Raw genomic sequence first — 27,711 nt, 5'->3', positions numbered from 1 at the left:
CAGGACTCCTTATGAACACTGCATTCATTTTGCAGCTTAAGCCAGAGAGATCCAGTGTAATCAAACATTGCACTGCTGGCAACACTGCCCAGAGTTGGGCCACAGGCCTACAAACAAGGTTGTTTTTTTTTTATGGAAAGCAGAACTTCCTCAGAGGATAGCAGAGAAGACATGCCTTCTCTTTTCAGCTCTTCCATTACATACGGACTCTTCATACAGACAGGTCTATCACCTTCAGGGTCTGATCAAAAGGCTTTGGCATCTCCAGATGTATCTGACCTCTTAATCCCAACAGTGACATCAGCAAAACCTCATGGAAGTGGGGTCCCTACCTAATCACAAATGCCTTTAAAGTCCACACAAAAACTCTCCAGGTGGTGTGATTAAGCTCTTGACATATCAAGTCATCACTTCCAACGCCTCAACACTGGAAGCATTCACAGACGTGTTGGACAGAGCTTTGAGCAAAGTGATCTAATGAAAGATATCCCTGCCAACACCAGGGGAGTTTGACCAGATGATCTTTACAGATCCCTTCCAACCCAAACCTTTCCACGATTCTATGATTTTAAGTTCCCATAAGACAGATATTAGTTATTTATATCATCTATGCCATCTAGGGGAAACCAATCAAGTATTTCAGCAAGCGACAAGCAAAGCTAATTGTAGCCAAAAGCAAAGCCAGGAAAGGAGAGAGGTGCAGGGATGGAGCCAGCCCCTCTGTGCACACCAGTGGCAAGCATGACAAACTACCATCAAAGCAGTCTCATTCCCACTCCATGCACTGCCAAAAACTGCAGATGAGCTACTGGTGTGACCATGAGACAAGCTTTCTCCAGCACTAAAATGCTGTTGCCCTCTGTTTCTCAGGCTGCACCTTTTCACCTCCACAACTGTGCCAGCGACAGCTGCAGGAGGGGGATGGCTGCTCTGCACATCGAATGACTCAAGCCATCTGTGCTTGAAGTCCATCTCCCCCCTGTGCCAGTGCAGAGACTGCAGTTAATCCCAGGACTGGTGATTCAGCAGGAAGCACAGCCCAGCACAGGCTCCCAGGGGCTGAGGGGATGGTGAAACGCAGCGGAGGGGCAGGAAGCAGCACTTAGCATGTTCCCCTTAGAAACTATACCCTGAATTTAGCTAACCTTAACAGACAGCGTCCGTCAGCTTGCCCAAAATATCAAACTGACCACAAAGTGGACAGCTGTTATAGTATTTCATTTTCCTCCTCATATGTGCACAAGCCACAACACTAGTGGTTGGAACACCACCCTGAAACTTCTTAAAACCCTAATTATTAAAAGTCATCATCGGGCTCACAAAACTTCTGGACCTTTCCAAACTCAAAAACCTCCTCAGCAAATGTCTGCAGAAAATTCTTGCATTCAGGCCATATGAATTTACCACCGTAAGAGGAGAAAATCATTCCTGCAAGTGCTGCATCTGCAGCAGTTCAGCAAGAGGTGGGGAAAGTGTAGTAACAGAGGAGTGGTGTTATTTCTGATAAGGTAATGAGCTCACATAGCAAAGATGTGTTTTCTATCAAATTATAGTCATTATTACTTAATTAAGATTTACTGGTCATTTTAAGTAATTTTACTGAGGAGAAGAAAAACTATCTCACTTTTTATCTAAATATACCAAACTTTTTTCTTGAGTCTGTTACAGATCCATGAAAAAACAGTGATGATGAACAAACAGAAAGAAGTATTATTTACATTTTGATTAGAATGGAAAACAGATGTGTGATGATTAATCACATTCCGGTTAAGACAAGCCCACCCTGGCACAATGAACATAAGGGTTAGTTCTGGCTCCTTCAATACACCTAATGCATCAGTTTACACCTTTGTTTTCACATCAGAACAGGTGTATTGGGGCAAACTCAGACCTTCATTAACCCCTCAGAAAGTCCAAAGCCAAAATTGCATCCAATTTATACTTTAAAAAAATTAATTCGGAGTCTAGCTGACTGAACTGATGCATGGGCCTGTGCTGATCAAAGGGAGCAAAGTTTGTTCATTCTCAGTCACTCGAAGTAGGTAAGAGGAGTTTCAACTATGAACTGCCAAAGGAGCATCCAATACTGACTGACTGGAAGATAAAAATTACATGAAACTCAGCACAGAAGTGTTACACTATTTTAATTTTTTTTTAATTGCCCAAACCTTCCATATAATTATGCCCTTGAATTTAATTTTATCACTCGGAAGGTGCTTAGATAATACCAGTTCTGTAGCAATTCTGCTTTTTAACTTCTCCATAGCAAAATAATCCTGGGAATTATTTTAAAAGGAATACAAAACAAAGCAGAAAGCATCATTACAATACTGTTTAAAGAAATTAGGTACCCACATTTTCAGTAGTCAGTACATTTGAGATCCCCAGTCTCAAACACTGTACATAGCAGAACTATAAAAAGATAGAACTATGACAAGGTTGATTAATGCCAAATAACTGTTGAAGTGTTTTAAGGAAGCATCACACAGAGAAGACAGTCCATATTCCACTGGAGAAATGGCCACCTAGGTCATTCATAAATCCTTTACAGGGATTTCCACCTTGTAAAGACGTGACCTGGGGAGAGGGTGGGAGGGAAACTGAGACTGTTGCTGAGCTTTCAGCAGAAAGCTAAAGGTTAACTGGGAATTCCTTTCCCAATACAGCTACAGGTTATCTAATTAAAGTTTCAAGTCTAAAAGAACCAAAAAGAGCCACTCCCTCACTCAGATGCAGTTGAACAGCTGGAACTCATACCTGTGATATTTTCTATACACTAGATTTTGAAGAGTGTCTGAAGAGCAGCTAGGCATGTTTCCAGAAAAAAAAAAAAAAGAAAAAAAAAGGAAAATAAAACCAAAAACAAACCCCACACCACACAGAGGGTGACCAGCTGTGAAGACACCACCCTGAAATCCCTGAAGCACCAAACTGCCAGAGGCTGGGAAATACTGGTGAATGAAATACTTGCTCTCTTCTTTATATTTTTCACTTCAGCAACTGTTACCAGCTATTGAAGAAGGAAGTGGGGAGGATGAGGGAACTTGCCTAGATGGACCTTTGATCTGATCCAGCAAGGCCATTTTGTTATACAGCCCATTTGTGATTCACTTCATGCTTGCCCACTCTTTGTAAGAGGGAAGATGAAAATCTTTCAAAAGTTATCCACTGGGAATAATATAAATAATTTATGTAAAATAATGTTCTACAAAATAAAGCAATCACCTTCATAATTTCTTTTGATCATGGAAGATAACAAATTAGCTCTGCAGTTATTTGCACTGTAACTATTGGCCATATGTGCTTGCAAGTCTGTATTTCATTAAAACACAATAGCAAGACAATGTCTACACACCTTTCCTACGAACAGCTGTTTCCTAAGGATGCTCAGAGTTATTTCTCAGTAAATTATTACCTGATTATTTTTCCAAATCTGCAAACCCTTACTGCAAGGGTTGCATAGATTATTATTCTTTCTACTTTTTGCTAGGGATTAGGAAGTGGTTTCATTTATTTTCCTTTTAGAAAACAGCATACATTTTCATGCTCTTATTTCACTTCCTACCAAAGAATGCTCCCACAGATCTTGCCCATAGACTCTCTGCTTCCTACCTGCACACTAGCCATCAGGCAAGAAAGAGACACTAAGACTCTTCCCACTGCGCATGCGATTGAGGTGCCAAAAGGAAAGGTATAATAGATTTCAGGAGTAATCAGAGAGAAAGTATACTTAGAGAAAGGGATGGGGGAGTAGGGAAATCCAGGCTCGAATTTTCTAGAACTAGAAGCAGAGAACCAAGTGTCTAATAATCAGCATTTCTTTTGCAGGTGCCCAAAGGTGTCCTTTCATTCTTTGTGAACATAAGCAGCACACCACAACCTTCCTACCTGTGCAACTATGAGCAGGCAAAATATCAGGCAGTTACCTCATTCAAGAGAGCATGGAATAGTAAACAAGATTAAGAAAACTGAGCTAGTCACTAACAGGGCCTTAATAGAAGTCTCCTGAGTCAAAATGGAAAAGAAATTCCCATCCTTAAGAGTACCCGTTCTTCCAAGAAATTTAATTGCCTCCTGTTTGACCAAGATTGTCAAGGAAGTGACCCTGGAAACATAATCCCTAGTACCTCAGAAAGAAAGAACTGATCCAGTCACCTGCTACACATTTGAGGAATCCAAAGAAGAATATGAATATCATCTTGTTCCCCAGTGTGTGTGTTTTGTTCAGTCTGATTAAAACCACTGAAATCCACAAGCAAGCTGCCTACTTTATCAGCCAAGAGGCACTGGCTTGGGAGACTGGTTCAGAGGGAAGAAGCCAGGTTTTCAGTTGCACACACACACTTCTCTCTGCGGACCATGGGATTACCAAAAAAAGTGCTAAAATGACAGCAAGAGACAGACATGGCTGCCCAGACCACTGCTGGACAGAAAAAGCAGTGAATACTGGAGTGACCTACACCAGTTTACCTCAGCCAAGAATATTCCTGGGTTAACAGTTGGACTTAATGGTCTCAAAGGTCTCTTCCAACAGTAATGTTTCAATGATTCTATGATGAAAATAATAGCTGAATCAGATATGGTGCTCCGAAACGACAAACACATATCTGCAAGCAAGTACTCCATTTGTAACAGCTACTTTATTCAGCAATCAGAGGTTGACAAAAGTGTTACCCTGCATAATTTTGATGCTACTTAACCCCAAGGAATTAATGAAAAGAAAGGGTGGGCAAATAGGAATTCAAGCTCTTTTTCCAAACTATGCCACTGCTTTTATTCGTAGAGAAAACAATTGATAAGATTGATAAGAAACAATAAGGCTGTAATACACTTCACATATATGAACGAGGCAAGAGAAAAATTAAAAGCAACTTTTTTGTGCATGCACAAGCACGCAAAGAATAGCGGTACAAAACCCCAAGAGATACGATGAGGTCACTGGGACATACCTAGGTTGCTGTACTGCTGGCTGTGGTGTCACAACGAAGACAGTATTGATAGGTGAAAGTCAAAATTTCACTAGCTACCAAGAAGCCAGCATCAAAGGGGCGAACACTGACAGGTGCCACAGCCACCTTCAATAAAGTATTGCATTTAAATGCCAAGGATGTGCAGCTGCCCTGAAAACAATCCCTTGTTTTGTTGGCAGGGAGAGCACAGGTACAGCCCATGAAATGACTCTGTCCTCCTTTGACTTGTTACTCATAGGAAACATGGAAGAGATCTTTCCAGCTGGGAGTTTAATGCCACGGTATAGCTGATCTGACTCTCAAAGGGAGGGAAGGGCGAGAGCTCGCATGGGCAGCGCCTGGGCTGCCTGCCTGCCTGCCCCAGCCCATCTGTCAACAGGTGGCACAGGCAGCAGCCATCTCTGGAAACCGCTGGCCGCAGGGCATCAGGCTCAGAAGAAGGTAAGGCAATACAAAAATGTAAACAGCCGCAGCAGGAGAGGCACTCTTCAGGGTTCGTAGCTCCACATGTAACACACCAGGTTCTGCAACACAGGGAGCAGCTTGCTTTCTCTGAGGGAGGTATTGTCAGAAACACCGTGCTGGGAGCTGGAGTAAAGCTGTAACTTTCCCTTCTCTGGGGAAGGGATGCTCCCACACATCTGACCTCCTGGAATCAGGCTGGTACAAATTATCAAAAAGCACCATCTCATTTGGGTGTAGGACCCATGCCCCACAAAGGTAGAATGGACCAACTCTCACCCCAAGCCATTTTCTGGGAGATAAGGATTGGCCCAGAAAGTCTTGTGCTCTAACATCCAGAATTTCTGCCTTAGTCCTAGAAAAGCACTTGGGCACAACCACAGAGCAAACACAGTCTCCATTTGCTTCTATCCCTATGATGGGCTTTAGAGCCAATGAAGGTAATTCATAGCTTGAAACCCTGAATTTTACTTGTTCTTACCAAAATTCATTCCATCATAACTTCATGGGAGTTATTCCAACAAATAAATTTACATATACAAATTACGCATTAGATCCTGATAGAAATTAGGGAAAAAAGAAATCAGTGCAACTATTTTCAGAGCTTGGCAAAGAACCAGGTTTCACTAGAAGCTGCTGTCATCCAAGAATGACTGTCAGGACTCTGAAGACAGGAACCAGAAAGAGACAACGCAGAATACATGTACCTCTCAGCCAGGCAGTTCCTCTCCCTAAGCTGTTCCCTTTATGGTCAATGGAACAAGAGCAATTCAGGGCAGGAACATAACTGAGATGCTCTGGAGTGCCCTCTGCACAGACTGCTCACTGATGACAGAAGGAGCCTGGTGGCTAAGACAGCCGACAAGCTGCATGCCGGGCATGACTGGGAGGCTGACAAGAAGAGGACTCGTGGCAGTGGTACAGAAGTAAAGCTTCACCTAAAGACAAAGTTATTTCCCTACATGCACCATAGTTAAGAGCAACTCAAGCAATATGGAAAAGAACTATGATCAATGCCATGAAGCTCCCTGTCAGCTGAATTAGGCCTGCAACAGAGGAAAGCAGAAAAGAGGAAGGAGCTAAGTCCATGCTGTCTTCTTGTTGTGTTTTTTTTTTTTTTTTTTTTTTTTTGTTTTGGGGGGATTTTGCTTTATGGTTTTGGGTGTTTTGGTGGGGTGTTTTGGGTTTTGGGGTTTTCGGGGGGGGTGGTGGTGGCTTTTTTTTTGGTTTGATTTTTGTGGTTGGTTTGTTTTGGGTTTGGTTTTTTTTTGTAAGCATAAGAGTAAGGGTTGCAATTACAAAAATCCTTGTTCTGCATCGCATGCACTTTTCTGTTTGGCATTTTGTTTTGGTTTTTTCTACAGAGAAATTTAGGAACTGTTTAGATATTTCTGTGTTTGGATTGCTCACACTTCCTGCCTCCCCAACAAGCATCCCCAACGGCCAGCTGGAAATGGTACCCAGCACTCCAGTGTAACAGGCAGCTAGTCAAACAGGTACTGTGAGCTCACAGACTGTCCTCTAGGTCCTGTTAGTTGGTACCATATTATATGTATTTTACTGGCTTTAAAACAAAAAGACTCAACCTCATAGCTGTTAGGTTAGGAAAACTCCCCCTAAATTCTAGTAAATGCACTTAAATGACTGAATGTTGACTAAAGAGCCCAAAACATGCAACACACAGAACACAAAACCACACCCAACACCTGAAGTACAGATACAAATACATAACAGGAAGACCACAGTGACATTAATGTGCAGACCAGTACCCTTGGACTGAAAACCCAGGAGACCCGGTCACTGCTACCAGAGTGCTCCCGTGTATTATCTAGAGTAAGCACAGGTGCTCGTGTACTCATCGCTTGTACTAACCTTTGGACAAAAGCACAGCATGTGTTCACACACAGGGCTTTAGAGAGCTGTTCAGAGCATCCCTGTGGCTCCCCTTCCCCAGGGTAAACCACCTCTGCAAGTATTACAGCAGTACCTGGCTATTCTGGCAAAGATACAGGGAGGTTTTTATTTCCTCACCCATTCTTTTTGGATCTCAAATATTTGTAATGGGAATTTTAATATATTTGGATTAATTAAAATTAATACTTTTCAACATACTATCGTTGAAGTGAACATCATATGGCAGAATACCTTTGTGAGAGCTTTAACAAAGTTTTTAAGGTTAGTTTACATATGATGCTGGACCAAATATCCAAATTTTCTACAGCAAGTTTTTTCCACAGTGCAATACCAAGCATTTCAGGATGAAAGCAAAAAAAAAACCAACCAAACAAACAAAAAACAAAAACAAAAAGGAAAAAAAAAGTAGGGAAGCCTCCTGATGCGTTACTGATGCAGTTACAGAGGAATATGCATGCACCTCTAAGCATCAAGAGGCAGAAAAGCAATGACAGCTGGCTGCGATCTCGCCAGCATCATCACTATCATTCCCTCCTTGGAACCACTTGCCATGCCCCCACACCCTGCAGAATAAGCGCTAATGCTACAAGGGCTGAGGAAAACCCCAGCCCTCAGACATGGGTGAGACCAGTCCCAGGCCCCCGTCTCCCCGGCCCCACCTGCCGAGGAGCTTTCCACACTCAGCTGTCCCTGTTTCACACGAAGTCAAGTGGTAAGCAAACCTCTCCAGTGGCATGTGGTGCTGAACAGGCTCTTAAATGGCCAGTGAACTTTAAATTTAGGATTATGGAAGAAGCAAGGAACACATCCAACATTTATATTTTCCTCCTCAGCACAGCAACAAGTTCACTTGATATGCCAGATTTAGACATTCTGAGGTTACATCTGGCCCTTAAAGCTGAAGTGTAATCCTAGTCAACAGTCACGGGGAGACATAAACCCGCAGAAGCAGGTTTTATTATATTTATTTTTTTAAGGACACAATTTACCAACACACTCCTCTTCATGCCTTAATACTAAGACCAGAGCTAAATATTTAATGTCTGAAAGGTCAAAAGAAACCTGATATATAACTTCATACATACCAGACCCATCTTAAACTGCTAAGTATGCATTGACATGGCTCATAACGTCCTACCACTGACAGTAGCATGCTGCTCAGCCACGGGAACTTCTGCTGAGGTTTTAAATTAACAGATTGTAACTTTATCTGTTTGGAGCTAAATTTTTATATGCTTTGTTAAGTCTGAAGCAGGGGAAAAAAAAAAGAAAAAAAAAGGGACTACCAGGAACTATTATCATTACAATACAAATGCTGTGCATAAAAAAAAAAAAAAAAAGACAAAACACCACACACCAAAAAAAACCCTCCAAAAAAACAAAGGAAAACACAGAAAAGCGAAGCTCATGATTAAAAATAACATGAAGACATGAAAAACTGTGAAAAGGGAAGCCTTCTGCATTACATAGTATTTAATAGTGCAGATGAGCATTTTATTTAAAGGCTTCCAAAGGTACCATTGCAATATTTCACATTACAGTACATATTTTCTTCTCGACACTGGGTGGATTTGGCGGATACTTCATTGTAAAATCTCACAGAAGACAACATGTGTTACATCAGGGCACCGTAACACCTATTTAAATTAAGGTCCCCAGTCTTTGGACTATTTCTTTCAAGAAATAAATAAATTGAGAGGCACCCAATTTACAAATTCAATAATCTTAATTTCTACAGAAATAAAAGCAGTTGCACATGAAAAGGATGAATATCATATAAATGAGAGAAGAATAGCATAACTGAAGGCAAAGAAAGAATAGCACATTTGAATACCACGATGAAAACTTAAAAGAGCACAACTATTTCTTGACTGTTCAATTAAGAGATAGTGCATTTAACACTACCTATCACAGTGAAGAGAGTTAATAAAGCAGATGGAAAAAAAAAAAAATCAGTCCAGTGTTATGAAACCACACATATTTTGTATCGCTTTCCACTGTATGACCTTGAGTTGGTAACAAAACTTAATCCTTTCAATACCTATAAGGACTGAAACTACATAGACTTTGTCTGAAAAGATGAAAACCATAGACTTGGCCTTGCTGAGAGCTCACAAAAAGTTAGCAAGCAGCATGCATTTGAAGCATAGTTGACCATGAGTATGCACATTTTGCTCACCATTTTTCAAGATAAGCAGACTGAAGCAGACTAATAATGTTCAAACATGCATCCCCTGACCTTGCATTTGAATAATATGCATATATGCTTTATTTTAACCTAATCAAAAATAGATCCTCATAAGGCACTCTGGACAGCATACATTCATCTGTGGTACATGACAGTCAACTAAGAGATCAGAACTACCCATCAGAGAGCAGAAATCAGACATGCAATGGATGGGAAAAACCCACCATACCAGAGAGAATACAATGAAGAAGAAATGTTTCCCTATTTATTCCACAGTTGCTCCTCCAGTAACTGGGGGGGGGGGAATCAGCAATCAGCCCAGACATTCTCTAGACACTATTTTGTTAGTACTAAACAGAGTATACAGATTTTCCTTATGCTAAAACTCTTCCCTTTTGCAGGGCTTCCACTCAGAAGCATCACATGTAATAGATTCATTCTGAAGAGAAGCCTTCTTTCCATAGTAGCACAATTCCTTGCTTTATGAGCTAACATCACCTCTTCTCTTTTACTACATTAGAAGTACATTATAGAAAATTAAACGTCACTAATCCAGTTCTTTTTCTACCCAAAAATTCTGGTGAGAGGCACAACTTGCACTGCAGCCAATTTCAGGATCATTATGCAGCTCCTTAAATTTCAGAAAATTCAGAGCTAAATACAATTGAGCAATATAAAGAATGTCACATTTCTAAACATACAAGCTATTAGACAAAAACTATACATTTAATGGTAATGCAGTCTTTCATATACATGCTTAGAGACTGTTCATAAATCAAAGCAAAGTTTGTCCATACAGAACATCTCGGGGAGGTAGGAACTATATTTACCCTAATTCCGCTTGAGCAAAATCAGCATCCCTCCACCTTCCTTACAAACAAGGCTAAATCAGTGGCAGGGATTAAAACAACATTCCAAAGAAATACCAACACTTTCTATTCCAAACCTATAGTTTTTAAGCAGCAGTTCCTAATTTCTCTTCCATAGTTTAGGTGCTTAATTCTGTTTCAGTCAAAGAAGTTTTGTTAGCTAAAGCTTAAAACAGGCCTGAGTGGTGCATGGTTTCAAGAGAACTAATCTGAACCCAAATCATTTGTTTGGTTTATATCTCCTGTATAGAACAGGTTTAGATGGAGGCAGGAAAAAAAATACTCCGTTCTCTTCAGAGTGTAACACTAATTTATTTGAAGCTACTTAATATGAACTTAACTTTTTTTCCCTAGTTAAGAGCTTGACCATGCCGTGCTTCAGTCTACAGAAAAATAAGTTCAACAGTCTGAACACTGACCATAAGAGTACAAACCACTTTGTCTATCAATACACACAAAGCGGGAAATGCAAATGGCTAAAAAGGGAAACTACATGAAAACTAATGACAGCTATTGATGTAAGAGGTTGCATGACATTTGTTATTTTATTTTATATTTAAGAAAAACACAAAAACTCCTACACTTAATGAAATTTAGGATATCCCTTTGAAAATCTGGGGATTGTTAACAATGAAGTGAAAGAAGTTTGTCACATTCACAACTAGCTATACAGCAGTAACCATTTCTGTAGATTTCTACCTTAGCAGGATGGCTACAGCCACCTCTTAGCAAGCCACAGCCAAGTGACATAACAGTCACGAGCTGTGATTTGGAAAAGACTGATGCCCAGACAACCCTGGTGGAAAGGCCACACCAAGTATAAGCGGTGCTGAAGGGGTTCATGAAATATTTAACCTTGAAGAGCTCCCACAGTTCACAAAGGACCAGCCTTGGGCCTTTGCAACAACTCCTCTAGAACTGCAACAGGAATGTTAGAGCCAGTTCCTAGGGTGCACTCATTTATTTATTGGGCAAGTATTTCTCAAAATCTAATCGAACAACATGGAAGTAGTTAAAAAAATGCCAAAATAATCCATAAAAATAATTATTTGCTGTTTTTTCTAAAAACCAACACCCCACAAAAACAAAAACAAACAAACAAAAAAGAACACACCAACAAAAAACAACAAACAAAAGCACACTGAACACCAAAACCCCTACCAAATCCACAAACACCTCATTGTAGTAGATACTACTACCGTGACAAGTTATTTCCAGTGGGGTCCATATGAGCAGTCACAAACAGTTTAAAATGTTACAAAATTCTTCTCACTCATCTCAGAGGTTAAATTTACAATGTCTTTTTCTCTTTAGATTACAAAAAGGTGGTAAATCTAGGCCTAACAATAGCAACATGACTCTTCTAGACATGGAATTTTAGAAACTTCAACTGCAGTATACTCCAGTAATTTCAAGTTAATCACTAATTAACTTAGTAGTCCTTTTTTTTTTTTGTAAGATTTTACTTATCAGCAGATGTACTGTACTTTCAAAGCACTGGGGAGACTGTGTGGCAAAGAGTAAAAGCAGTATTGCGTTTTGTTAGAATTTTTTAATCTTCAAAAAATGTTTAGACTGCATGAAAAAAATCCACTTTTAAAAAATACAACATATCAGTAATATCTTTAATTTAAAAAAAAAAAAAAACACCTGAAACAAGTCTAAACAGGCTTGTGTTGGGGGGTAGGAAGCAAATCCACTTATTTTCCTTTCTGAATTTATAAGGAGGTGGTTTCTTTTGAGGTACCACTGAAGATGATTATAAATAAAGAAAGATAAATCCTCAAACAAGATTTGCTTTAAATCTCACTATGTTTTAAGAGTTAAAATTAGATCCTTCTCCCTTGCAAATTTTTACACATTGTAAGAAAAGGGAATTATTATGGAAATCTAAGCTGTCAGGGGAGAAAAAAAAAAGTCAGAAGGAAGATATCCCAGTTCAAAGACATTTCATGAGATCTCTGCAGTACTTCCCGGTGTGAGTCCAGTCAGATAAGCTTTCACATTTTAACACAAAGCTTCCCCAGATGAGAAAAGCATCCCACTAGCACACTCTACAGCAGTCCTTTCAAACTTGGAACACGCCCCTTTAAAGCAGGAATCCACTGCTTTAAAGCAAGAACCCACTGCTAATGGAGGCTTTATCTACTCTACAGCTTCTTGGTTCTTGCTGCAGAGCCTATTTTAAGGATTTCATTTAAATGAAACATGCAGAGACAAATCTTGGAAATTTCCCCGCTTTGTTGAAAAACACCTGAAATCCTATGGGACCAGCCGAGAGGTTTCTTGAGGTGACATACGAAAGTCAAGTCACAGGTTATGGGGAAGTACTGTGCAGTTCATCCCCACAAAGGAGGCCAACTAAAACCGTGCACAAGGAATACAACAGAAGTCTAACATTTCAGTTTAAAGAGGTGTATGTTATTAAAGCAAAGCCACAAGTTCGTTACATCGATAGATTTTTCACAAAGCAATCTGATCTGGGAACTAGGGGATTTTTACTTAGAGCATCTGCAGTCCATGTTCTCAGGAAAGAAAGTTTAAATAATCCTAAAAACCTGAAAAAGGTATTTTTATCATAGCCTTTGCAGCTATTTCATGTTTCACTCAAATTGAAAGAGAGCTGAACCAGATATTTCTAATCACATCTGGAAGCAGGCCCCAGTACCGTGCACTGTCTTAACTAGAACTCAAATTATTTTATTTAAAAAAAAGCCTAACCCTTAAAAGAAAAATAAATCCCCCCAAGCTCTGGCATTCCTTTTCACATTTTTTCAATTTGTGTGATGGGAGTTTACATCTAATAAACATGTTGTTTATTATCTTCATTTAAGCCAGGACTTTTACAAAGTTACAGCAAGAGATAGGAAGCATATTGTCATTACAAATCTGTAATGCATGCAGGATCCCTATGCAACACCATTAAATGCATTATTTTTTTGTCCCAATTATGCTGAGAAGTTATTTGATAAAGCAATTTCAACTCACCTCTCTCTCTCGTTACCATTAGTGCAAAGAAGGCAAACCCACAGCGCTTCCGACAAATTCTCAAGGCACCTTTTTTGTTCCCCTTAAATTAAATTCGAATTGGTTGCACATTTTGCTGAACTGCTAATGCTCTCCACATGTTCTCTCTCTCAAATTGAAAATGTTTTCTATTAGGAATGCCTAACACTGAACAGAAAACTGTAAAATGGCCTTCAAACAACCCAAAGTACCTCTCTTTGAGACTTTCAGTGGAACATACCAATCACTATTTGCCCAAAGGAAGAGCTCATGGTGCCACAATTAAACCTCCTTTAAGAAGGCTTTTTAATTAAAGTCTTTCTCTTAGTTTATTCAGAAGCCCCTTACCAAGCTGTTTATTTAAAATTCAATAAGCTATTCCCTTTTAAAAAAAGAAATCACAAAGTTTTATAGTATGAACTGGAGGAGCTTCATGGCACCCATGGCTATGCAGCCAGTACACTGCAAACATGCCAGGCAGATACAATACGATAATGATATTTGTAGGGAGAAGCACCTCAACTGAGACACTATCAATAGCATGGGTTGTAGGCAACCCTGTCCTCAGAGAATGAAACAGCACCGTTTCACATTCCCTTAACCAAAATCACACTGGCTTTTCTACACTTCAATACTATACTTGTAAGAGGACAAACCATGTTTTTTCACCACTTCTGTCCATGTGTCTTAACTTTGCTGCACAAGTGTCAGATATAGTTATAGACTCAAGACATGACTCTTCTTGAAAGTACTGTGGTTCCACTGGAGAGGAATTTGCATCTAAAGCACCTGGAGGGACAGGTCCAACCAGGTTCAATAGATGAATAAACATTTGCAGAACCTAATCATATTTGCTGTAATACATGCAACAAAGTTGGCATAATGGATAACAGAAGGGAAAACTGTACATGGAAAAAAGGACTAGCTGCATACTTCAGCCATTACAGGACAAATGAAAACAGCTGGCTTCTACTAGCCTCCTAGTTACATCTAGCTTACAGCTTTCCTCAGGTATCTCAGAACAAAAGAGCTCAAGAAGATATTTATGGCTACGTTTCATAAAAGATACCAAGAACGAGCGGATGTCAATGAGGCAATCCAGACAGCTGCGTGGAAAGGCTGTATTAATGGGGATAACGCTGCTGGTTGAAGCAGATGCCCTAATAGCATGGGCCAGAAACAGCTGCCATGTGGCATGGCTGCTATTATGTCACATACTTGGGAATAATCCACTGCTGATCACCCATGGAAGGATGGGGAAGGGTAGGCACACTGTAGATCACTTAAGCACTGTGCTCTGGTAAATCTGCAACTGCCCATCTGCAAAAGCCAATAAAACAGGATTATAAAATGGTTATAATGCCTAATAATGAAGCTATAATATACGCTTACCAAGATTCCTCCAATAATATACTTGCAAACTGTTTAGGGATCTCACTGGATCAATCTATGAAATGTAATGCACAAGTATCTATGCAATTTTTATATTTATTTTTTTTTAATCTGGAGAGAGAGAAAGGAAAACCTATGCACAATACAAGAAGGAGTTATAACTATACAAAACCAAAATTAGATAATGCAAAAATATTTTAAATAACTACTTGAGGGTTGGGTGTATGTGGTTTGTTTTGTTGTTTGTTTGTTGTTTTTTTTTTTAATAATAAACTGACACAAATGAGAAGTAAAATTTAAGAAAAACACCTTGCGATATTTGCTGACCTTCCAAGCTACAGTACTCTGAGCAATCCCAGGCCAATACATGTATTCAGAATTGCCACCAACCTTCATTATTTGCATTCTTCTTGTATTGCATTGTATTAACACCTGAAACTTATGTCAAGCTTCTTTTTGCAGAATCATTCTAAGTCATTGTCATAGGTCCCTGTCCAAACCTCATTCTCGGTATTGACAGCAGCACTCCCAACTCCCCATCACAGGCATAATTAAAAGAGAACATAGGACTCTCTTGTGCTAAATACTGCATATAGATATGTCATAGTAAATTATCCCTTTACTCATAGAAACTACATGAGATTTTGAGAGAAAACTACCAAGAAGCAATGTACAGACAAGTGAAGCAGCAGCTGCAAAAAGAGCTGTCCAAGCAAGGACATAACGAATAAACCAAAAGTCACTACCCAGAAACAGTGAGGCTTTTAAAGTTCTTCAAAATTTCACTGTCAAAGAGTTGATTAAAACCTCCCATTTGGCTTCAGGGGCTAATGTTTTTGGCACTGTTGGCATTCACCCTGTAAAGCTACATCCTTATTTACACTGGACTTTATCAAGGCTTCAGCTGAGCCCCGTAATTGCTAAATACATACAAATTAAAATGACATTAAGACACAACTAAATACAGGCAAGGGAAGTCATACAGCTGCCAAAAATACAAGAAAGACTTTTCCCACAGGGTATTAACTCACAAAAAATCTGATTTGAATAAAAAGTCAAATTTGACAGATTGTAGTGAAAAACCAATTGTCATTATGTGATTTAAGGATTGATCTTCCTCCACTAAGGACTTTTAACATCAACATGTACAAAAGTATGTCTATAATTTTCAATTAGTTATGTTTTATGAACAAAACTGGTTTTAGCAATAGTCTTTTGATATATAAAAAAATCATTAAAAATATTGCAGTTTGTATAAAAGGTAATTTAAGTGGTTTTAAATTATTCCTGACAACTTAATCAGGATCAAGACAAAATGGGAAAAGGAGTGGTATTTAAAAGAGAATTTGTTCCTCCATGCTGAAAGTCCCAAGTGTGAACACAAGACAAGAACTCAAATTGAAAAGAAAAAATAAGCATTAATGCACTGAGTGAGATACTTAAGAGCGACTGATAAGCAATAGAGTAGAAAATACCACTAACAACTTCTGCACTCGAGTTATTAAGCTCTATTCTTTCCCTGCTCTGCTTAAAACCAAAAAAAAACCCACTCCACTTGAGTTGGGACTTGCTAAAGTTTCCCAAGTCTCCTAAAAATATTGGCCTGTAGTCAATACATCCTCTGACACTAAAGCCAAACGAATTCCCCAGAGATATGAAGTCACTAATGATGGAAAAATTTATCTGGACATCTGAACATAAACACTTGTGTATTTCCCACAATTTAAAAGTACAACATGTTAGGGAGAAGGAAAAAAGAAAGTTGGTCCAACTTTCAAATGACAGCGTTTATTACAGGAAAGCTATTTCTTTACACTTCTCAGCTCTTCAAAGCAAGGTAAAACCTTGAACACAAGGAGGCTGTATGGCAAGCGTGCTACAGAACAAACCACATCTTCCCAGAAAGCAGTCCTGGCTACCAGCTGGGAACTTTGAAAGCATCAGTAACATCGCTAACTAACCACAGTGCTTTCCAAGGATACTGTGAAGACTGAAAAAAAAATAGCCAAAGCAAGACCATTTTATTCCACATAAGACAAACTCAGATTGCTCTAACTCCTAGCTTCCACTCCAAATATATAATACATCTTTTATCCTCTATAACCTAATTCTTATATTTCTAAAAAGACATTAACAGGCAGCTGATGTGAAAGTATATGCAAGGTGAAGGAAAGTATTCACTGTACCAATGAAATAAGCCTCCTATTCTGTGACAAGTTTAACTGCCAGGCACAGGTCACCAAACAAGGTCAGTACTGAGAACTGCCGAGCATCCCTGACTCTTTCAAACTACCTCATACCAATAAATGAGACATATTTGATATGAAGAAATAAAAAAAGAAAATAAGAGAAAAGAAATGACATTACATCAAGCGATGGGCTGAAACAAAAACTTATCCTAAAACTCTTAACTGCAGCAGTGGGTTGGAAATCAGAATCAGATATTGCATTTGGCTTTTCTGCTATAACAAACCAAGCCAAAAGCCCACATCCAAGCACACCTCTGCTCTACATGTTTGAAATCTGGACTCAAGTTCTGCAACCTGGCTTCCTCCTTACTCACCGCTGAAGACATCACTGCTGCCAGAGAATAACAGCACCTGACAAAGGAACGCATTTTCATACAGGAACAACTAAAATACATGTACAATAATATGCCTAATTGCCCACAGTGAGCTTGAAGGCAAACAGATAACAACAGTGCAACCAAGCGTGGAAGCTCAGTACCTGGTGTGCTCCAATTCCTCTATGGCTGCACTCTAGACGAAAAAAAAAATTACATGAAAATATTTTTTATAAAACCTCAATCCAGGAAACATATGAAACCTTGTCTTGCTGCAACTAGTCTGTTTTGCCAAATATATTCCCAGACCTAACAAGAACAAACTTCTCCAAGCTGTTCTTAATTTCAGTCACATTTATAAAATCAGCCTAGACTTTGCAGCATCTCTGTTTCTCCTCTAATACTTAATGCACAGGCTTGCTCTGCTGTACTTCCTCAAGTCAACAGTAATAGAGAATAATCCGCTCCTGCATGAGGCAGCCTAGAGATTGCTGTCAATGGGAGGTATTCGAGGAATTCTGTAGGTTGCCTATGCTCAGTTCAAATTTCCAGAAAGGCCAATTCACAACACGTTCTTGAGGCAGGGGAAAAAATTTTAGTCACATTTAAAGCATGAATCCTCCGACAGCAGTAGCATAATACATATAGCAATAATACAAAACTTCTACTTTCTTCTTTACCTTTTAAGGTAAATATATTTCAATGTTTCAGCTACAACCTCTTGAAGCAAGACCAAAAACAAGCAAAACACATTACGGTGCTGAATCTATACTATGAAGAAGTTGAAAACAAGACAGGCAATCATAGCACATGGACATAGGATTTTTTATTTTTGTTTTAAACCAACTGCCCATAGCATCTATCCTATCTCCGCAACATGAGCATTAGCTTTGCCACTACCACTCAGTGAAACACTCTGCTCTGCAGAATGCTGGAGAACATACTAACACAGCACATCAACTGCCATTTGTGCAACCTTAAAGCTCTTTTAACACACACATTATGACTTTCATCAGACTTTTCCTCAGGACGGCATTGTTTCAACCAAAGTTTTTAAGACACTGACACTATGATAATGACAAATACACAGCCAAGATCTGCAAGATGTGAAGTAATAAATATTACATGTTATTAAAACACTGTATTTAGCTGTCAGCCAACAATTCTCCAGATCCCCTTCCCAATTCAGAACAGTCTTTTTCAGGCACACACAAAGGCTGTGACAAGACAGATGATCCCAGATTCTCCAAAGCACCCCCAACCATCCCACTTCACTGTCAAATGCTATGCTACTCTGGGCTGTTAACATACTTTAAGGGTAATGTAACTAATACAGCCTAATTTTAACATGCAACAAGCAGAAGAAATCAGTTTATTGGCCATTATCCTCAATTTGTAACACAGCAAGTCTGACTCACATTGCCCAGATTTGCTTCTCAAAGATCGATTCTGTATATTTGTTCTCTTTCAGGCATGTGGAACTCCACTTACCAATGCAGGCATGGACTCTCACCGACAGCTGGGTCCTCAGAATTATACTGTGCTTCTTGCCCCTCCTAAAAAGAAAGGAAAAATATTTAAAGGTATAGGGAGAAGGTAGAGGAGTGAAGTTGAGCCTAGGAAAACAGGATGGGGGCTGAGGGAAGGTATTACAAGTTATGTCTTTCTTTCTCATCATCTGACTATTTTAATCAGCAAAAAATTAGTTTTCCACAAATCAGGCCTGTTTTGCCAATGACAGTAACTGGTAAGTGATCTCTTTGTCTTTATCCCAGTCAATGAGTTTTTTCATCTTCTTTTCCCTCCCTTCTGTTGAGGACAGGGAGTGAGAGAGCGGCTGGGTGAACATCTGGCAGCTGGCCAGGGTCAACCCACCACAATGACTTTCCAGGAATCCCTATTACAGAAGTACCAAGTTACAGCTGCACATTTTAATTTTCACATAAATATTTTAAAGCTAGGTATAGATAAGCACCAAAAGAAAATGCAAGGTTAAACAAGAGGGTACTTGTGATTTCACAGATCTGCTCATGTACCCTAATCTGTCTTTAAAGCACAAAGACAGATGTGTTTTTCAGGCAAAGATGCAAAACTGAGTCATCCTTCACTCTGGCTCTCATTTCTGTCCTAGTCTTGAATGGAATGACTCCATCTTAATTAACAGCTACATTCCTCAAGTGTTTTTCAGACAAATTAGTGTTAGCTGCATTTCTTCTCTCCTTTATTTCTAGGTGCTACACCACAGACTGGCATGAAGACATGGCCAGCTCTTTGCCTCTGCATCCAAGCTGGTGGAAGGTGGGAGGATAAGAAAAGCCAGATGCCTTTACCATTTGTACAGCAGCATATTCTCCCTCTTTTCTCTGGAACTAATCATGCAATTCCTAGGCAAGCAGGTCTACATGGCCCTGCTTGAGCAGGGAGGGTGGACCAGATGACCTTCAGAGGTCCTTTCAACCTCAGCCATTCTGTGAATTTATCAGAGGAAAACATGCAAGAAGCTGAACTGTTTTTAGAACACACTTGGATGCAGCTTAGTTTGTGTCATGCAAAGCTGAGACCCACTTGTATATACAAGTTAGAGGCAAATTCAAAACCAGCACAGCCTTCCTCAGTTATACACGTTATGGCTGTGCTGAGATTTCAGGGCCAAACGCTCCACACAGCCTCCCAACAGAATTTTGCACTGGCTATATCTCATTAGAACAAACCAACTATCTTCCAGATAGAACCATAGAATCATGTAGGTTGGAAAAAACCTTTGAGATCATCAAGGCCAACCATTAACCTAGAACTGCCAAGGCCATCACTAAACCATGTCCCTAAGAACCGTATTATTGTGTTTTAAACCCTGCCAGGGATGGTGACTCCACCATCTCCCCGGGCAGCCTGTTCCAATGCTTGACCACCCTTTCAGTGAAGAAATTTTGCCTAATGCCCAATCTAAGTCTCCCCTGGAGCAACTGGAGGCCATTTCTTCTTGTCCTGTTGCTTGTTACCTGGGAGAAGAGACCTACCCCCACCTGCCTACAGCCTCCTTTCAGGGAGTTGTTGGGAACGTAAGATTTCAGAGCTTCTCTCTCTTTCTGCAGACTAAACCATCCCAGTTCCCTCAGTCACTCCTCATAAGACTCGTGCTCCAGACCCTTCACCAGCTCCATTGCCCATCTCTGGACACGCTCCAGCACCTCTGCATCCCTCCTGAAGTGAGGGGCCCAAAGCTGAACACAGGATTTGAGGTGCGGCCTCACCAACGCTGAGTACGGGGGGCAACCACTGCCCTGGTCCTGCTGGCCACACTGCTTCTGATACAAGCCAGGGTGCTGTTGGCTGCCTTGGCCCCCTGGGCACACTGCTGGCTCATGTTCAGCCGGCTGTCATTCAGAACCCCCAGGTCCTTTCCCACCAGGCAGCTTTCCAGCCGCTCTTCCCCAGGCCTGTAGCGCTGCGTGGGGTGGTTGTGACCCAAGTGTAGGACATGCACAACCTCATACAATTGACCTTGGCCCATCAGTCCAGCCTGTCCAGATCCCTCTGCAGAACCTTCCTGCCCTCCAGCAGATCAACACTCCCACCCAACTTGGTATCATCTGCAAAAATACTGAGGGTGCATTCAATCCACTTTTCCAGATTGTCGATAAAGATATTAAACAGGACTGGCTCCAACACAGAGCCCTGGCGAACACCACTTCTGATGTTCCCAAAACCTCTTCCCCACACTTTGTTTTGGCAAACTCCCACTAGTTGGATGAAGGACCGCTTTCACTCCTCTGGGATCCAAAACTGAGCTCCTCAAACATCAAAGGTCCAACTTTCAGCTTACCAACCTATTCCAACCTTCTAATTGCCTTTCTTTTACCTCAACGTAAATTTCAGGGTCCTAATAAACCAGACTTTTGAACTCTGGTACTTCCGACATAAACAAATCCTCCAAGGTGACAAATCAGAAAATGGAAAAATTGAGTAGAGATTGTTGTATTATTTCAGAACAGTAACTGTAAAGAGGACCCAGATCAGTTTTGCTCAAGTTAGCAAAGAAAAAGGAAGCCTACATAATCAGACATAATCAACTAAAAGAAATCGCTAATGACAATGTAACATCGAAAGGGTATTGTTATAATGGTATTCTTTAGTTCTTCAGCAGTCTGTAGTGTAGAATGTATGCTGACTTTGCCAGGGCTCTGTTGAAATCTGCAGGTCTGTGGTGATCTGCTGAAAGAACTGGACAGCAAGTAGCGCTCAGTCACCAGAAACAGTGAATGAACACAAGGAACTAAGAATTCAGCACCATTGTAAGGCTTGTTGAGATTCAGGCTCATCACAATTTAACAGTTTTACCTTGTTTTTTAAAAACATAATGCATGATGTTTCTCAATATAAACAATAGTTGGGGGGGGTTTAGTAGTTAGCCAAGCTTCAACAGTGGTGCTACTTCCCTCTCTACCTCATCTCCCTACAGAGGGCCCTGAAAATTTAGAGCAAAACTTAGCTCAAACTTTCTTCTACAAGTTCTATTCTACAATATCAACCCAACTATATACCTCATAACACAGAAAACTCTCACATGCACAAACAGTAATTTTTGTTCTCTTCTATCATTGGTTATTATTTTCGACTTTTCCAGTCTACCAAAATCAACAGCATTCAAATCGCAGAAGTTAGAGAGATGAAAGCTCAACAAAGTCATTTAATGGGGTTTAAGCATACTAGATTTCCCACACAGAAGCTAATTGCTTCTGTAATATGTAATATGTAAAGCACTAAAAATTATGCATTCTTTTTGAATTTTAAATGTTTTTGACTGTCATGCAGCATGAATAATGTTTTTGCAGAAGGAAGATCACCTCTGAAAACTCTTACATACACGATTCTACACACATCAATTTAGGGGCAAGCATCTTAAAACAATAAATGCCAAAAATGGGGTAACTGAATCTGTCAGGATTTCATAGCCTAATGAACTACTGGACAGACAGCATTAAAAAGCATACCTGTAGGCAAGTTTGTCCTGATAACGGTGTGTGTGTGCGCACATGCACTGTGGAACAGAGAGGGCATTTGCATTAAAACAAAAAGAGGTTCAATAATTTCCTGTGAAAAATAATCCCAAACAGGTTCCATTTCTTAAAAACAGAACCTTGGCATATAACATACCAAAGCCTGTAATCTACTCTTATCTAAGGCTTGCAGTTTTCTTGGTATGACTTAAAAAATAAAAGTATACATTCTCATGAGTGCAACTGGCTAGTCTTTATAAAAAAAGCCAACAAGTATTTAATAGCTGCAATTTAGCAGCAGTACAGTAGGTAAATTTCACGTATTGTGTTGATATGTTGATAGCAGAATCATTATTGCTAGTAGATTAGCTTCCAGTCTTTGAAGTTACCAAGATACAGAATGTTCTCTGCATTCAACTTAGAGAAGTTGTTAAAGAAACACATGCCAACAGTTCACTGAGTGCCTGTCTTCTGGCATATAAATGCTTTATTTTGTCATTGTTTATGTACTGTATTACAAATGGTTTCATTTAATTATACATTTCCAAGACATAATTTATGTGACATTTTGAAAATACCACCTAGATTGGCTGTCTTAAATTGTTACTTGATCCAACGTAAAACCTACGGTTGAACCTAGCAATTCCTTGCCTCGACTAGAAGAGACATACTGAGAACGTTGCTTCAGAGAAAAGACAGACAGGAAGACAAATGCTAAACAAATAAAAAACTCCACACACACACACCCAGTTTTCTTCTTAATGTTTCGAGGAAGCTTTTAAAGGAATTTTTAAGGGAGTCTATGTTATGATGACACAGACATCCCTCCTCCTCAGATCTACGCTGAAGAGTTGCTGGTATCAAAAATTGGATTTCTATGTTATGATCCAGTCATGATTCATTGTCATTATTAGCAAGGAAGTCACTTCCCTGTTAAAGTTCACCTTTGTAATACAGAAAATGTATGTTAATTAATGCATTCTCCTATTTCAAGGTTTTCTTTCTTTCCTGGTGAACCTTTCTTTCAGGATGGGCAGCCATTCAGATTTCCTAATATTTTGCTGAAAGCCTAGAATATTTCAATCCAATAAATTTAGTTTCTTTTAAAACAATCTGATGTTTATGAAAACGCATCATCATTTAAAATCAAAGTAAAAAATTAATTTTCAAGCTTTCTTAATGATTACTTAATGTGTCAATAAAAGGTCATTAGGCTTTTTTGACATTAGAGGGTGTTCATTCCACAAAAGGTCATACTACATCCTTCTGGGTTTCCCCTGTTCCGCTTTCTACATGATACTTCACAACCATGGAAAAAAGCCAGAGTTGTATACCACAGCAGCAAAGCTACAAGGATTTTAATGATACTCTCTAGTAACATAGTTGGCTGAAAAGCAAACTCACTATTCTTCATTATACTCGCTCAAAAAAGCCCCCCTATCGCACAGACACCTGAATCAAAAGGCCATGACCAGCAGAAACAAAGTCTGGTGCTGTTAGAAGCCGTGATTTTAGTTCACAAACAACATGGAGCCTTTCAGATAACATAGATAAGAGAGTATCTAAACTCTTTGCTGGGATCTCTACATTCTTTCATTTTTGAAACATTTAAAGAATATAAGCAAACTTAACCCCATAATGGCAAACTTGGACCTGAATCTTCTGTGAAGCACTACATACATTTATACAGCTACACAGCAAGTAAGTGAAATCCCCCTATGATCTATGATTCGGACTATACCACACTCAACCAACCACACTGGAGTCTGGAGTTTCTTTAAGAGTGACACATATTGTTGGGGTGATTTTATTTGCTTTTCAAACAAATAAATAAATAATAAACGATCATAACCTACCCTCACAGCAGTTTTAAACTAGCATATTCCCACAATCCTCACTTTACTCCATTCCAAGCAAGGATTTCTTCCTTTCAGAATAGTGTTATCATAAGGGTGTAAGTCCATGGGACCTGACGAGATGCATCCACAGATTCTGAAAGAACACGGATGATGTTGCTAAGCCCCTATCATATCTGAGAAGTCACAGTAATCCAGTGAAGTTCCCACTGACTGGAAAAGGGGAAACATAACCCCCATTTTTACAAAGGGAAATAAGGAAGACCCAGGATTCTACAGGCCAGTCAGTCTCACCTCTGTGCCTGGCAAGATCATGGAGCAGATGCTCCTGGAAACTATGGAGAGTTTCCATAGGCACATGGAGAATAAGGAGGCGATTGGTAACAGCATGGCCTCAGCAAGGGCAAATTATGCCTGACAAATCTGGTGGCCTTCTATGACAGGGTTACAGCATTAGTGGGTGACAGAACAGGAACTGATGTGATCTACCTAGACTTGTGCAAAGCATTTGACACTGTTCAGCACAGCACCCTTGTCTCTAAATTGAAGAGACATGGATTTGATGGATGGAGCATTCAGTGCATAAGGACTGGCTAGATGGTCACACTCAAAGAGTTGCGGTCAACACTTCAATGTCCAAGTAGACCAGCGACGACTGACATTCCTCAAGGAATGCTGTTTAATCTTTGTTGGTGAAATGGACAAAGGAATTGAGTGCACCCTCAGCAAGTTTGCTGATGAAACCAAGCTGTATGGTACAGTCGACATGCTGGAGGGAAGGAATGCCATCCAGAGCAACCCTGACAGGCTTGAGATGTGCTCCCATGTGAACCTCATGAAGTTCAATAAGGCCAAGTGAAAGATCCTGTGCATGGGTTGGGGCAATCCCAAGCAGAAACGCAGGCCAGGCTTTGTGGAGAACAGGTTAAAAGCAGCCCTGAGGAGGAGGACGTGGGGGTGCTGGTGAATGAGAAGCTCATTGTAGCCCAGCAATGTGTGCTTGCTGCCCACAAAGCCAACCGAATCCCAGGGTACATCAGAACATGCATGGCCATCAGGTCAAGGGAGGTGATTCTCCCTCTCTGCTCTGCTCTCATGAGACCCCACCTGCAGTACTGCATGTAGGTCTGGGGCCCCCAACGTAAAAAGGACATGGACCTGTTGGAGTGAGTCCAGAGGAGTGCCATGAAGATGACCAGAGAGCTGGAGCACCTCTTCTATGAAGACAGGCTGAGAGAGTTGGGCTCGTTCAGCCCAGAGAAGAGAAGGCTCCAGGGAGACCTTGTAGTAGCCTTCCACTACCTAGAGGGGACCTACCAGAAAGCTGGAGAGGGACTTTTTACAAGGTCAGGTAGTGATAGGACAAGGGAGAATGGCTTTAAGCTGACAGAGGGTAGATTTTAATTCAATATTAGGAAGAAATTCTGACTGTGAAGGTGGTGACGCACTGGAACAGGTTTCCAGAGAAGCTCTGGATGCCCCATCCCTGGCAGTGTTCAGGCCAGGCTGGATGGGGCTTTGAGCAGCCTGGTCTAGTGGAAGGTGCCCCTGCCCATGGCAGGTGGGTTGGAACTAGCTGATCTTTAAGGTCCCTTCCAACCCAAACCATTCTATGACTCTGTGACCAGTCAGTTCTAGATAGGGATAAATCCCAAGGATAACTCAGAGATAAAAATCATTTACTGTGCTAGAAAGGACAATCACACAAAACCTCTGAAAAATTCAGTACTTTTCCATGTATGCATTTTGGTTTTTAAACTAAGAGGTATTATTTCCTTCAGATCCCAGCTGACCTTCCAGAAAGACAGCATAGATGTGGAAGAAAACAAGTTCTAAATGTTTTGATTTAATCTGGCAATAGCAGTAAAGGGATTCTAAGTCTGGAGATTCAGAGCACGTACCTTACTTTTCCCATTGCCCCTCTACACTGAGCTAATAGCACGGATCATGCCCTTCCTCATCTTGCTTAAGGGCAATCAGTTCACAGCTGCAGCCTGCATGGAAATCTTGAAACACTATATAATCTACCTATTACATAAGGGTTTGCCCTCTTCAGTTTCACCACATCAGGGAGAATAAAGGTGAAATCAGACATTGGCAAACAGTATAGCATCTTGCATTTTATTAGTTTCAATTGCTATTAGACAGGAAGGTTTCCCACTCCCTAACCTTCAACACCCCCCACCCACCATATTCAGTCTTTCACACTGTAATGTTCAGTATCAGTAAATCAGTCACAGCACGATCAACTCTGAACAAGATGGTATCAGATCAGTCAGGCATCCATTTACCTTGTCTCAGGCCTCTCTTGAAATAATCAGATGGTATTTCCATTGTATCTCATGGCCACTACCAAAGCAAACAACGCACTACTGAATCAAGCAAAAGTGTGGGCTGTTGCTTGTTTATCTGGAGGAGGGCATAGGGCATATGAAAAAATAACCTCAACTTAGTAACATTGAAAATGTTTTCAGACTCGACCATTTAAAGGCAGCCTAACTGGAGAACTTATCCTATAACGATTCTGCATATATTTCTGCCTGATGCAACAACCTAACCATTATGAAAACCTAATACAGATGCTGTTCTTCATGGAAAGCTTACAAAGCACATATGCACAACACATACTTCACATTTTGTTACAGTCTTTCACAGCACGTAGGTTTCTTGGTGGACCATCAACCTTCTCCAGTAATCACATCCACATTTTTTGAAGAGGAGCAGCTTAATGAGAACAGCATCCAGCAACAACCCCTAAGCTCAAGAAGGAGGCACTGATTCCTACAACAGAAGCCTGGATAGTAGCATGTCACCAGAAGCAAATGCATGACAACAGAAACACTCTAAAGTGCATTATTTTTGGAAGTAGCTTTCACATGCTCATTTCAGCACCCATGCATTTCCATCCTCACTTGCACACACCTTTTAGGGAATGGAAATGCTTCTGCAATGGCGTATTGCCTCACAGTCAGTTGCTTCACAGTTTTAGTACTCCAAATCAAGCAGTGGAAAACAAACTATCCCTTGCTGAATGTGTAAGAGATGAAATTTTTGCCAGAGCTAATGCACTTGAATCCATCAGGTTTTCCTTGAAAAAAATCTGCAAGCCAGCAAAAACATAATAAGGAAAGCATTTCTTAACCTGCTATTAATCAGACAGCATAAATTCTAGGCTTTGATTCCAAAGCTGTTAAGATACAGTTTGACTGCAGTTTCAATATGATATGCTTCTCCATTCAACTGCAGATTTGAGAGATGCCAAAAAAAAAAATCTGGCACTTAAAGGTTGTATAAAAACCAATTCTTTTGAGAGAGAGCAAGAGGACACATGCATGGAGAGAGGAATTAAGAATCTCTCTGAAAGTCATCTGAAAATCTTATCCAAACAAATAACCTTTTTTTGAAGTTCTTCACAGATCATCACCTACCAATCCAACTGTCATGTTCAACCTCATGTTATTCTCATTGAATAAAAGAAAGAAAGGAGACCAGGA

General features: G+C 40.2%; 1 protein-coding gene across 3 annotated transcripts in view; it reads right to left on the bottom strand.

The window, feature by feature from the left end:
* FHOD3 (formin homology 2 domain containing 3) overlaps positions 1-27,711 on the bottom strand; it is a 415,861-nt gene that overhangs the window by 337,731 nt on the left and 50,419 nt on the right. For all 3 annotated transcript variants that reach the window (XM_040587702.1, XM_040587700.1, XM_040587701.1), the window contains exon 3: positions 18,856-18,920. In XM_040587702.1, the coding sequence (XP_040443636.1) occupies positions 18,856-18,920 (65 nt within the window). The remainder of the gene's footprint in view (positions 1-18,855; positions 18,921-27,711) is intronic.

Source organism: Falco naumanni, chromosome 3 (genome assembly GCF_017639655.2).
Source record: "Falco naumanni isolate bFalNau1 chromosome 3, bFalNau1.pat, whole genome shotgun sequence".
Lineage (NCBI taxonomy): Eukaryota > Metazoa > Chordata > Aves > Falconiformes > Falconidae > Falco > Falco naumanni.
Note: the sequence above shows the minus strand (reverse complement) of the source record. Positions and strands in the feature narration are given on the sequence as shown.